The sequence below is a fragment of the Trichechus manatus genome, unplaced genomic scaffold (genome assembly GCF_000243295.1).
Source record: "Trichechus manatus latirostris isolate Lorelei unplaced genomic scaffold, TriManLat1.0 scaffold00054, whole genome shotgun sequence".
NCBI lineage: Eukaryota > Metazoa > Chordata > Mammalia > Sirenia > Trichechidae > Trichechus > Trichechus manatus.
The window spans coordinates 12485261-12498129 of record NW_004443990.1 but is presented as its reverse complement, the minus strand read 5'-3'; the positions used below and the strand labels follow the sequence as shown (position 1 = coordinate 12498129).

Genomic DNA, 12869 nt, shown 5'->3' with positions numbered 1-12869 from the left:
AATACAGGTAGAAATGCACAGGTGTCTTCTCAAATCAGCATCTCTGGGTGACATAAATGGTTTGCGCTTGTCTACTAACCTAAAGGTTGGTGGTTCAAACCCACCCGGTGGTACCACGGAAGAAAGGCCTGTAGATCTGCTTTCATAAAGATTACAGCCAAGAAAGCCTCATGGAACAGTTCTACTTTAACACACAAGGGGTCACCATGACTTGGAATCGGCTAGAGAGCAACTTTTTTTTTTTTTCCTTAAGCCTCTGAGGCATCAGATCTACTCAAATCCCACCTGCCAGAGCAAGTCACATGACTGAACTCAGACTCAAGGGGCACAGAAACAGACTATGCCTCTTCAGTGAGAGGAACTGCAAAGTCCCACAGCAAAGGAAAGAGTGAAGAAGTGGGGCCACTAGTGCAACCAATCTTGAGGAATCACAGTGGAGAACACAAAATCTCCAGCGGGAGAAGGCAACATGCCAATTACAACAGAAAAAAAGAGATTTGCTCAAGGTTATTGAGAAAAAAAGCAGCAGAGCTGGGGTTGTATCCAGCACTGACCCAAGGCTGGCTTCAGACCTCACTAACCCCTTTGCACTCACGGCTGTACAGTGAAAAACTCCTGAGATGGGCCAGTCCCTGCAATTTGATTAATGGTGCTAGTTAGGAAGCGTCCCTCAGGCTTGTTAATAAAACTTTTTATTAAGGTAAAATATCCATACTGTCTTATGAAAATTAAATAAGAAAAAAAAGTTTTTAATAAAAAGCAATTATTCTCTCCTCCACCACCACCCCCCCGCTCATGTCCCAAAGGGAATGAATTTCAACAATTTTAACCACTTCTATTTTAACTTCTTCCGCCATTTACCTCTAAGTAATACACTTATTCTGCTATTTCTTTGTTTTCTGTTTGACGTGTAAGGATTTATACCCACATCTTCCCTCCTCACGTCCTCCTAACGCTGCTTTATTGTTATTTTTATACAAATAGTCATTGCCTTTGTAACTTTATTTCATATTCATCATCCATAGGATCTTTTGATGCCTCAGTTTGTAAGGTAAGGCTATTAGCTGCTCCCTTACCTCTCAACTACTGTCAAGTGTAACCTTAGCAGTCTAAGGGTTAATATCATTTACATTCTGTTGTCTAAATGGGATCAACTGTACTTTATTCATAGGTTGATGTTAAGAACTGTAAAAAATCACTTAATGATGTTTACATTTTGAACCTATTTTTGACACACAGAAGGGAAGGATATCGGCAAAGGGGAGGGACTAACACTGGGCTTTCTCCAGGTAGCCAATGGCATGGGCAAAATCACAGATCACTTGCAGCACACAGCAGATGTGGTTGGCCCAAGGTGAGGCTGGTGAGACAAGAGGGGAAAGAAAGTCGGAGGGCCTGGATGGCTGACATGCCCTGCTCCCCACTCCCCCACACTGTCCCCAGAATTATGGATCAATGTGATCTGCTACCATGACTCAGTGAGCCCCAGGTCAGCTCTCTGCACTTCCCTTCCTCGCTGCCCTCCTCCCCCTCCATGGAACCAGTGCCTCCCAGGTCCCTCAAGGCTTTGCAGATAGGAAAAATAATTCCTCCTCTTGAAAAAGGTTTGCAGTACCTAGCACAGAGGAGACAGAGCCCTGGTGGCTCAGTGGTCAGTGGCTCAAACCCACCAGAGTCTCTGTGGGAGGAAAGACCTGGCAATCTGCTCCTGTAAAGATTACAGCCTTGGAAACCCTATGGGGCAGTTCTACTCTGTCCCATAGGGTCGCTGTGAGTTGGAATTGACTCGCTGGCACACAACAACAGCATAGTGGAAGGTCGGTCTTAGAATGTAACCAGGGAGGAAGGAGAGAATGGAGAAAGAAACAATCAGTGGCAGCTAGCCGAGTACAGGTCTGTGTCACCTAACTCAAATCTCACCCCAACCCTCTCTGTGAGATTGGTATTATTATCCTCATTTTACAGATGAGGACTAAGGCTGAAGAGATCTGGTGACTCGTCCAAAGCCACAAAGTGACTGTCAGCAGAGTCTTGGCTTGTGCTCTTGCTGCTCACTGTCCCCACTGCTTGACTTTGGGCCAGTGACTGCATCTCCCTGGGACTCCGTTTCTTCACCCATAAAATCAGAGACACGGTTCCAAGGCGTGTCTGTCCCTCAGGGCTGTTGTGAGAACTAGAGATAACATCCACGAAGCAGCCTGGCACATGGCATGTGTGTCTGTCCTGAAACTGGTGGCTGTAATTCCATGGTAGATGGCACCTCACTGCTGCCTCCCCAGGAACCTTCTGGAGGCAGGAAGAGTCAGGAATGCCCAGTGTCTGGGAAAGCCTAGGCTGGAGGAAAGTTCAAGGAGGAACTCTCCCTGGGACTGACCTCAAACCAGCAAGAGATCAGAGAGGGGCAGTGATTTACCCAAGGTCACCCAGCAATCTAGTAGCAGAGTGCCAGGAAGGCTGGTACCCAGGACTTGGGAACTTCTCCATGCCCCACATTCCCCAGCTGGGCTATCAGAGGCAGAGCACTAATTAGAAGGGCAAGGCCCTGCAAGCCCAGCTCCTCACAATCTCTCTGCTCCTTTGTCTTCCTCCCTGCCACCCCCAATTTGAAGTGTGGGAGACTCCTCCAGGAGCCAGGGCTCCAGGGGTTTTTGAGGTCACTCTGAGGACCATGAAGAGGAGCAGGGTGGACTCCTCACGACCTCAGTGGAGCCACAGTTCCCAGATACGGCAAAGGTCACCTTGGGCCAGGCCCCATCCTCTGCCTGACTCTGCTTACACCATACTGCCAGGTCAGGAGAAGGGAAGTCACCCTGCCAGCGCCTTTCCCCTATTCTTCTCCCTCTCCTCTGGAGGAAGGGTAGAGGCTAGGCCAAGACACTCTATAAACTGTGCCACTCTGGCTGGCCAGGCCAGTGCACCCTTCCCCAGCCAGGACCAGAGCTGGACCTTCTTTCCCTTGCAGCTCAGCCCAGGTGTTAGTGCCCCACCCACAGCTGGGCCTCAGGGACCTTAGGAGGGATGGGAGGAGAGTAAGAAGGGTGTGTGGGCGGAGCCTTTCACTCACTGCCTCCGGGCATCGCACCGGGACTGTGTTAAGGCGGAGCTAGGTGAGCAGAGAAAGAGGAGGAACAGGTCCCAGTCTCGGATGCCACGTTATCTTGTACTGCCCACCCGACTGTGGAGACGTAGGGGGAGGGATGGGAGGCTGCCTCGTAGGAGATGGGAGTACCAGCTGGGTCCCTCTGTAAACTGACGCTTGGCCTCAGCCAAGACTCAGCCCCTCACCCGCGGGCCTGGACGGGGCTTACCCGCCGCACCCTTTGTTTTGGCGGCCTTCCCTTCTCTCCCCTCCCCCCAGAGCCCTCTGCTCCGGCTGGCACGCCTTGGGGTTGCTCCAAGCTGGCTCCTTTGGCTCTCCACCCCGGGAGCCAGCACGTGACCCGCGCGCTAAACCGGCCACGGGACCGGTCTTGGCTTTGCCGCCCCGCCAGGCATTCGCGCGCTCTGGATTCCCCTCTATGAAATCCACAGACTTTTGCGCCACAACACCTAGGCCCAAATGGTTGGGAGGCGAGACCCGCCTGGGATGCAGCCCGTGCTTTCGTACCTAGACTGAAACCGGGGGAGTCCTCAGAGAGTGGAGGGGGTAGGGCCGCGGGTTCGAGGGAAGGTGGCCGGGCGTGGGGCCACCTCCTCTCGCCTCGCCTCGCCTCGCCCCGCCCCTCCCGTCTGAGTCCTCCGCACCCCATAGGCAGAGGCGACCCTTCCCGCCTCCCCGCCCGCTGCCGGCTAGCTCCGCCTCGGCTCACTTTAAAAGTTTTCTCGGCTTGGGGCCCGGGCAAAGCGAGCAATGGCTGTCTGCGTCGGGATGCTGCGCCTCGGAAGGCTGTGTGCGGGGAGCCCGGGGGCGCTGGGTGCCCGGGCCGTCCTCACCCGAGGCTGGCGGGAAGCGATCTTGCAAGGCGTCCGCTTTCGCAGGTACCCGCCCGGGAGGAGAGGGGGCTGGCTGGGCCCCTGGGAGCAGGCCGTGGGGGCCCTGCCGAGCCCGCGGCAGCCCCACCTTTGGGTGGCGTGCACTGGGAAGTAGTACCAAGCACCCTAGCACCTAGGCGACGTCATAAGTGCTAGGGTGCAAGGTCGTCCGCGCGGGCTGGGTCAGCAGCTAGTGGCTGACCTTGGTTCCGGTCCTGGACTGTAGACTCTTCCCATCCTGCGCACTTAAGAGGGCCAGGACTGCGGGCCTTTAGAAGTCTAGCCTGAGAGGGAGGGGCAAGGGCCAAGGCCGGGCCCTGTCCCTAGGACACTACCTCTGAGCTGGACCCTCTTTGGGGATAAACTTGGGCATTCTGTCTCCCCCAGGCCACTAAACTTGGTATCTTTCCTCGCTTTATCAGCTGCTGGCAAACACTGCTTTTGCTCCTTCTAAGAGGCTCTGGTAGTGCAGTGGTTAAGCACTCTGCTGCTAACCAAAGGGTCGGTGGTTGGAAACCACCATCTGTTCTGTGGGAGGAAGATGTGGCAGTCTGCTTCCAAAAAGACTACAGCCTAGGAGACTCTGTGGGGGCAGTTTTATTCTGTCCTATAGGGTCACTAAGAGTCAGAATCGACTCAACTACACACAACAACAACCTACCCCTGGGGCCTGTTTTCTTCTGTCCTGGGTGCAAGGGATGGGCCAGTAGGTGGCAGGCAAAGAGGTTGTGGTTCCCATTGGCTTTGCTGCAGTAAGTAAAGCTGCCTTCCTGGTGTCGCCAGTTTGTTGGGAGGAACCCTTAAGATTGCAAATATAAAACGGCGTTGGTTACACAGAGCTAGGCTCCCTTGGATGCTATCAGTGGTGGTTATCTTCAGCACCCGGCAGGGGGAGGCTTGGACACCACTGGGCCTGCTCTTAGCCCTGCTACCCAGCCAGGTCATGGTCCTAAGTCTGTGGTCAGTACCTGATTTTGGACACCAAATAGGGTATGGGCCTGGGCAGGGAAAAAGGAGGAAAAGCCTGAACTTGGCTGTCTGAGAGAACTCGATTTGGTGAACAAAAAAAAAGTTGAGGTAGGGAAAGTTGGAGGGAGATGCAAATTCCTCTGTTGCTAGAATTCTAACCTTACAATGTTTTGAACTTGATGGTTCCTGAAAGCTAGAAAGCTCATCAGGTTTTAACATCTTTAATATCACTATTCTTAGTTTTCTGGTTCAGTGGTAGAATTCTTGCCTTCCACGTGGAAGACCTGGGCTTGATTCCTGGCAGATGCACATCGTGTGTAGCCACCACCATCTATCAGTGGAGGCTTACATGTTGCTATGATGCTGAACAGGTTTCAACAGAGCTTTCAGACTATGACTAACTAGGAAGAAAGGCATGGAGATTTACTTCCAAAAATCAGCCAATGTACATCTTATGGATCATTGGATCACAGCAGTTTGACCCACAACAGATCGCAGGGATGGCGCACAACCGGGCAGTGTTATGCATGGGGTCTGTATGAATCAGGATAGCTAACAACAAGGCTGGTCAGTAGATCAGATTTGGATGAAGACATCTGAGTTCTCATGTAGCTCTGTCACCGCTACCTTCCAGTGCCTCCCTAGGCAGGCTCCACTACCCCCACCCCCTAGCCTCCAACCCCCACCTCAAACCTCCTGGGAGCCCTCAGACCAAAAGGAAGTTAATCCCGAAAGTATACATGTTTTGTGATGCTAATCAGCCCATCTCAGGTAACCTTCCTGACCTTTGACTTTTTCCAGGAAAAGTGTAAACAAAGCAGTTCCCTTACTCTGCAACCTCTGAGTCTGGAAGTGGGGATGGGGTACTACGCCCCAGATAAATTCTGTCTCTGTGTCAGAAGAGACCCATTTATCCAGTGAGATTAGATTTCTCCTCAGGTGTCTCAAATGTTCAACAAATATTCCAGAGAACACATTCCATGTCATCTGTGGTGCTGTGGATATAGAGACCATAGAACCCAGCCCTCAGCCCTTAAGGGCCTGAGGTCTAGTTAGGTGGAAAGATAAATCAACACATGGTTCCACTGGGTGTCCCAAGTGTCATGGAGCAGAAAGCTCCCAGCTTCTGTCCTCTGCTCTTCCTGATCTTCTCACACACACAGACCAACGTCCGAGGCCTATGGGTTATCGGATCCCCACTTATGCCAGATAGGAAGGAGTAAGAACTTTGAAGCCAAACTACTAAGTTGGGTTGCAGTCCTGGCTCCTTCACCTCCTGGCTGCAAGTCCTTTGGACATGTTACCTAATCTCTGAGCCTGGTTAGTTCATCACTGATACTACCTACTACTGAGTTGTTGGACAGGTTGACAAAGGTTTGTTCTTCTCTCCAGCCTTTCCTTTGGGGCAGGGCTGGTTCCTGAGAACTTTCAAATGGTGTCTGGGTAGGATTCCAACTGATTTGTGAGTATGAGAGGAACCCCTTCTCAGTAGCCTCTTCCTTGGACCTGGTCCTCTCTCCTGGCCAGTTGCAAAGATGGTGGCCTCTGCCAGGACACAAGTCCAGTCCTTGGGCTTATTGGACACCCACTTCTCCATCAAAGGCAGGGCTGTCCAGAGCCTTCTTCCTGGGAGGAAAGAGTAGCTGTCTGTTCTCTGGATCCTGGAACCACCCACTCCTCCTTTGTCCACACACCCTTTGCCCCAGGGAAGGTTGGATGGTGTCTTAGTCATCTAGTGCTGCTATAACAGAGATACCGCACGTGGATGGCTTTAACAAGGAGAAGTTTATTCTCTCACAGTCCAGTAGGTTACAAGTCCAAATTCAGGGCATCAGCTCCAGGGGAACGCTTTCTCTGTCAGCTCTAGAGGAAGGTCCGTGTCATCAATCTTCCCTTGGTCTGGGAGTTTCTCTGCACAGGAACCTCAGGTCCAAGGGACACACTCTGCTCCCAGCACTGTTTTCTTGGTGGTATCAGGTTCCCATGTGTCTCTGCTCGCCTCTTTCTTTTATATCTCAAAAGAGAATGGATTAAGACACTATCCAATCTTGCAGACCTCATCATAGTGATAGAGTTTACAACGCATAAGGAAATCACATATAACCTCATCATAGCGATAGAGTTTACAAACACATAAGGAAATCACATCAGATTACATAGTACTGGGAATCATGACCTAGCCAAGTTGACAGATATTTTTTGGGGACACAGTTCAACCCATGACACTCCACCCTTTGGCCCCAAAAATTCACGTCCTTGCTACATGCAACACATACTCATCTCATCATATCACAGCAAAAGTCTTAACTCCAAGTCCAAAATCAAAAATTCCTCTTCATCTGTGAAATATAGAATACAAATTATCTGCTTCCAAAGGTACAATGGCAAAACAGGCACAAGCTAGACATTTCCATTACAAATGGGAGAAGCTGGAGAAGAAGGGATAACCGGTACCAAGCAAGTCAGCAGAACACATTACATTAGCCCTCAAGGCTTTGAAGATAATCTTCTGTTCTCTGAGACAATTTACACAATGGCCCTGCCCTCCAGACTCTAGGTATTGGCCACAGCCTCCAGATTCTGAGTGGAGGCCCCTCAGCTTTGGACTTCAGCTTCGCCTTCCAGGCCCACTGGGACGGCATCTCTGCTGCCTTGGTTTCAGGCGCACCATTCTCTTAGTCCATTGGAGTGATACCTCCACCCTTAGAAATACCAGAGGCTGTGGCTCCAGCCTTTGAAACCCCAGAGGTCCTGGCCATACCTTTTGAGACTGAGGCAGCTTGGGTTCTTGTGTTCCTTGCCTCTTCAGCTTCTGTTTCCTGTGGCCTCTTGGCCCTCGGGCCTCATGCCCGCATCTGCCCTGCCGGGGCAAGTGTTCCAAAGCTCGGTAGCCCCACTGGTAAGTGCCTGGAGGCACCCCACTCCACCAGGAAGCTTCCTGTACACAGGCACTCAACTTTCTTGCTCCCTGGGTCGGCAAGCCTAGCTCCACTGGTAAGTGCCCAGAGGCACCCCACTCCGCCAGGAAGCCTCCTGTGCACAGGCATTCACCTACCTTGCTCTGTGGATCAGCAAGCCTAACTCCAGTAAGTGCCCAGAAGCACCCCACTCTGCCAGAAGCCTCCAGTGCACAGGCACTCAGGTCTTTCGCTTCGTGGGTTGGCTCCAGCACCATCCCGCGCTGGTCTCCTTGTTCTGCTGCTGCTGGTTCTCTGTTACTGCCCCTTCTCTGCTGGTGCAGGTTCTCTGCTGATCCTGGTCCTCTGCTGCTGCTACACCTCTATCCATTCATAGTTTCAAAACCCCTTCCACATTTTAGGTGTCTGTTAGAGCAGCACCCCACTCCCGGTACCAAATTCTGTCTTGGTCATCTAGTGCTGCTATAACAGAGATACCACAAGTGGATGGCTTTAACCTCATCATAGTGATAGAGTTTACAACACGTAAAGACATCACATCAGATTACACAATCATGCAATACTGGGAATCCTGACCTAGCCAAGTTGACAGATATTTTCGGGGGACACAATTCAATCCATGACAGATGGGCTGGTCTGGGGCTTCAGAGATACTTGGAGGGAGGAATCCAAGGAGAAACCTAATGAGTAGGCCTCCTCCACACCTCCCTGAAAGCTGACCTGGGACTGCCTGGGAGACAGCTGCACCTGCGGTGTTGGGGAGGAGGGAGAGAACAGTGGCTTAAGCCTTCCAGTATTGGGTGTGATGCTCAGAGCTGGGGCTCCAGTGACACAGTGCTGATGGTAGGAGTGGAGGAGTGAGTGGGCCTCATGGCCCACCTTCCAGGGAGGGGGATGACTGTCATCAGATGGTATCAGCAACTTAAACACTGTCTCTAGATGAAGGATTTGTATTAAGCTGGGAAGTGTTTGGGTGGAAATCATAAGTAGTTACAGAAAGTAGACTCTTCCCATAATCTCCAAAAGATGATTTACAAATGATTTGGTGGTGCTATCTCTATTCATTCCACTGTGGATCTCCTAGTCTAACAATAACAATAGAAAATAAGCTGTACACTTGGACATTGTAATCAGGGAATGCCCACATCTGTCTTAGTTACCTTTCCCTGCCTTGTACACAGTAGGTGTGCAGTCTACTGTGGAGGGTGCAAGGGGGTATACAAAGATGAATGACCTTGCTTTTAAGAGAGATGGTACAGGGGAAGACCACAGACTCAGAGACTGAAGCAGAAAGTTGCATTCCATTAAGGATGTCAACAAAACAAGGAGGAATCTGATTGGTGGGAATGAGATTAGGGAAGGCTTCCTAAAAACCTGTGGTCCCCAACCTTCCTGAGTATGAAGCCCTCCTAACCTCCCTGATGCTATTTTATTTATTTAATCTACAGGCAGAAACTTTGGAGCATGAGAGATCTGTGTTCAAACGAACCAACTTTCTAGCTGAGTAGCTTTGGGACTTAAGCTGAACTTCACTTTTCTCAGGTATAACTAGCGTTATTGTAAGAGTTAAATGAGATTTCCTAAGAAAATCCTTAGCATATAGGCAGGTGCCAAGGAAACGTTCAAGCCACTGCGGTGGTGAGCTGTTTTATAGGTAGCACTCATCAGCAAAGCAGCCCTGGTGGCACCATGGTTAAGTACTCAGTTGCTAAGCGAAAGGTTGGCGGTTCGAACCCACCCATCGGCTCTGCGGGAGAAAAGACCTGGTGATCTGCTTCTGTAAAGATTACAACCTAGGAAACCCTATGGGGCAGTCCTACTCTGTCACACAGGGTCGCTATGAGTCGGAATCAACTCCACAGCACGCAGCAATAGCTCATGCAGCAAATGGCTTTGTACTCCCCTGCAATGAATGCAAGTCCCACAGTTTAGGAACAGTGTGTGGTGTGTAGGAGGGAGGGGATTATGGCCAAGGGAATTGCCTAAGCAATGGTGGAGTTGCTCCAGAATGTGTTGATAAGCCTGTGTTTATGCTGAGTTTTGGGAGAAAGGGCTATTGTTTGCTGATCTTACATTCAACTAGCCAATGTAAGGGCTGTAATTTCATCTCTCTGAGTGGTCCTTGCTAAGGCAATGTCCTGCTAGATGGCAGGTACTAACTATTCTGCCAGGTGCCTCACCCTTTGGAAACAAATAAGCTGTGATTCCAGTTTACTAATTGTGTTTTGTGAGCCTGGTTGGTGCTCATGTGTTTCTCAATTTGGGAGTTAGACGACAGGGAAGCAAGTCCCAGTCCTGCCACGGCTAACTATGGATAAATTTAGACAAGTCACTCAACCTCCCTGGACCTTCGTTTCTTTGTAAAACAAGCCAGTTGGACAAGAGGTCAGTCATATTTCCTTCCAGCCTTGACATACTCTGATTCTCTAGGCTGCTGTGAGTGATCAGAAACATGGAGGGTTTTGACTCTAGAAAGCTAAGAGTTTTCTTTTGTGTACCTTAGTGATCCCATCAAGGGCAAGTGTCCTGAATCAGCACCTCTCCCCCCAACTCCTGTCCCCTCTTTCCCTGAGGCCACTGCTGCTCTGTATAAGTTTTCCAAGGGAAATTCCGTAGCACAGATGCTGCCCACCCCATGTGTTTTAGGCTTCTAGAAATGCCTTCTTGAGAGAGTTTCCTGGACCCAAAAAAAATATCCTGCGTACATTCTCTACATATGCGCAAACACAGACACTCTGGGTTTCATTTGAGATGCTGAAAACGGAAGCTTCCACCAATATCGAGTATCTTGTACAAAAGCTTTGTTGTAGCCCTTATCACTTGGGAGTTCCTTGTAATCTGTGTCCTTTGTAGGCTGTCAACTCCTTCAGGGAGGTTATGGTTGTTGGTGGAAAGGTCATAGGGCTTTAAAATTCTTTAAAGAATTTTTGAGGTATAATTATATACAGTAAAAGGCACAGATCTTAAATGTACAGTTCAATGAATTTTAACAAGTGTCCATTCTCACAACTGGACCCATAAGCAACATCAGGATAAACGGAGAAAATACTGAAGATGTCAAGGGTTTCATTTTACTTGAATCTATGATCAACACCCATGGAAGCAGCAGTCAAGACATCAAAGGACGTATTGCGTTTGGCAAATCTGCTGCAAAATACCTCTTTGAAGGGTTAAAAAGCAAAGATATCACTTTCAGGACTAAGGTGTGCCTGACCCATGCCAAGGTATTTTCAATCGCCGCACATTTATGTGAAAGCTGGACAATGAATAAGGAAGATGGAAAAAGAATTGATGCCTTTGAATTATGGTATTAGTGAAGAATATTGACTATTCCATGGACTACCAGAAGATCAAACAGATCTGTCTTGGAAGAAGTACAGCCAGAATGCTCATTAGGAGGGAGGACGGCAAGACTTTGTCTCACATACTTTGGACATGTTATCAGGAGGGACCAGTCCCTAGAGAAGGACATTATGCTTGATAAAGTAGAGGGTCAGTGAAAAAGAAGAAGATACTCAACGAGATGATTGACACAGTGGTTACAACAATGGTACAGGACTTGGCAGTGTTTTGTTCTGTTGTACATGGAGTTGCTATGAGTTGGAACTGACTTGATGGCACCTAACAACAACATACTCATTACTCAACACCCCAATCAATATGTAGAAATTGTCCATCACTCTAGAACAGTGTTGTTCAATAGAAATATAATGCGAGCTACGTATGTAATTTGAAATTTTCTAATAGCACAGTAAAAAAGTAAAAAGAAACAGGAGCAATTAATTTTAATGATATGCTATTTTATTTAATCCGTTATATCAAAAACATTATCATTTCAGCATTAAATCTTTTAAAATCATTAATAGAAGATTTTACATTCTTTTTTTATATTAAGTCTTCAAAATCTGGTGTGTATTTACACAGCACATCTCAATTTGGACTAGCCACATTTCAAGTGCTCCGTAACCACATGTGACTAGTGGCTCCCATATGGACAAAGCATCTCTAGAAAGTTCTCTGGTGCTCCTTCCCACTAAATTCCCTTCCCAAACCAGAGGCAACCACTGTTGTGATCTATCTCCATAGATTAGTTTGGCCTGTTGTTGAACTTTATGTAAATTGTAGGGTATATACTGGTGTCTCGCTTCTTTCGCTCAAAAACCAAGAGATGCTTTTGGGAAGAGTGGCCTTTTAACCTTACCAAAAACCATGAAAATGTGTGTTATACATTAAACAGCCTAGCTTTCCTTGATAACTATCTTAGTTATCTAGTGCTGCTATATCAGAAATACCAAAAGTGGGTGGCTTTAACCGACAGAAATTTATTTTCTCACAGTTTAGGAGGCTAGGAGTCTGAATCAAGGCACAAGCTCTAGGGAAAAGTCCTTGTCTCTTCAGCTTCTATTCCTTGGCTCTTTGGTGATCTTCATGTGGCATGGGATCTATCTTCCCCCATCTCTACTTACTCGCTTGTTTAAATCTCTTTTGTATCCTAAAAAGATGGACTTAAGACACACCCTATAAAGAAGAAAGGGCCATAATCAAAACATTAACCCTACAACTGGAACAAATAGCAAGAGAGCAGCAAAAGAAGCCCTCAGGCACCAGAAGAATGGAAATAATAAGAATTAGAGCAGAGTTAAATGAAATAGAGAATAGAAAAGTGATTGAAAGAGTTAACAAGACCAAAAGCTGGTTCTTTGAAAATACCAACAAAATTGATAAACCATTGGCCAAACTGACAAAAGAAAAGCAGGAGACAAAGCACATAACCCGTATAAGAAATGAGATGGGTGCTATCACAAAAGACCCAACTGAAATTAAAAGAATCACAACAGAATACTATGAAAAATTGTACTCTTAACAAATTTGAAAACCTAGGGGAAGTGGACAAATTCCTAGAAACTCACTACCTACCTAAACTAACACAAACAGAGGTAGAACAACTAAATAAACCCATAACAAATGAAGAGATTGAAAAGGTAATTTAAAAACTCCCAACAAAAAAAA

The 12869-nt window shown here is 48.2% G+C and overlaps 1 protein-coding gene across 1 annotated transcript in view; it reads left to right on the top strand.

Moving 5' to 3' along the window:
• Positions 1–3747: 3747 nt before the first annotated feature.
• Positions 3748–12869, top strand: part of ACSF2 (acyl-CoA synthetase family member 2) — a 44991-nt gene continuing 35869 nt past the window's right edge. The window contains exon 1 of the mRNA XM_004377933.2: positions 3748–3978. Coding sequence (XP_004377990.1) covers positions 3851–3978 — 128 coding nt within the window. The 5' untranslated portion in view covers positions 3748–3850. The remainder of the gene's footprint in view (positions 3979–12869) is intronic.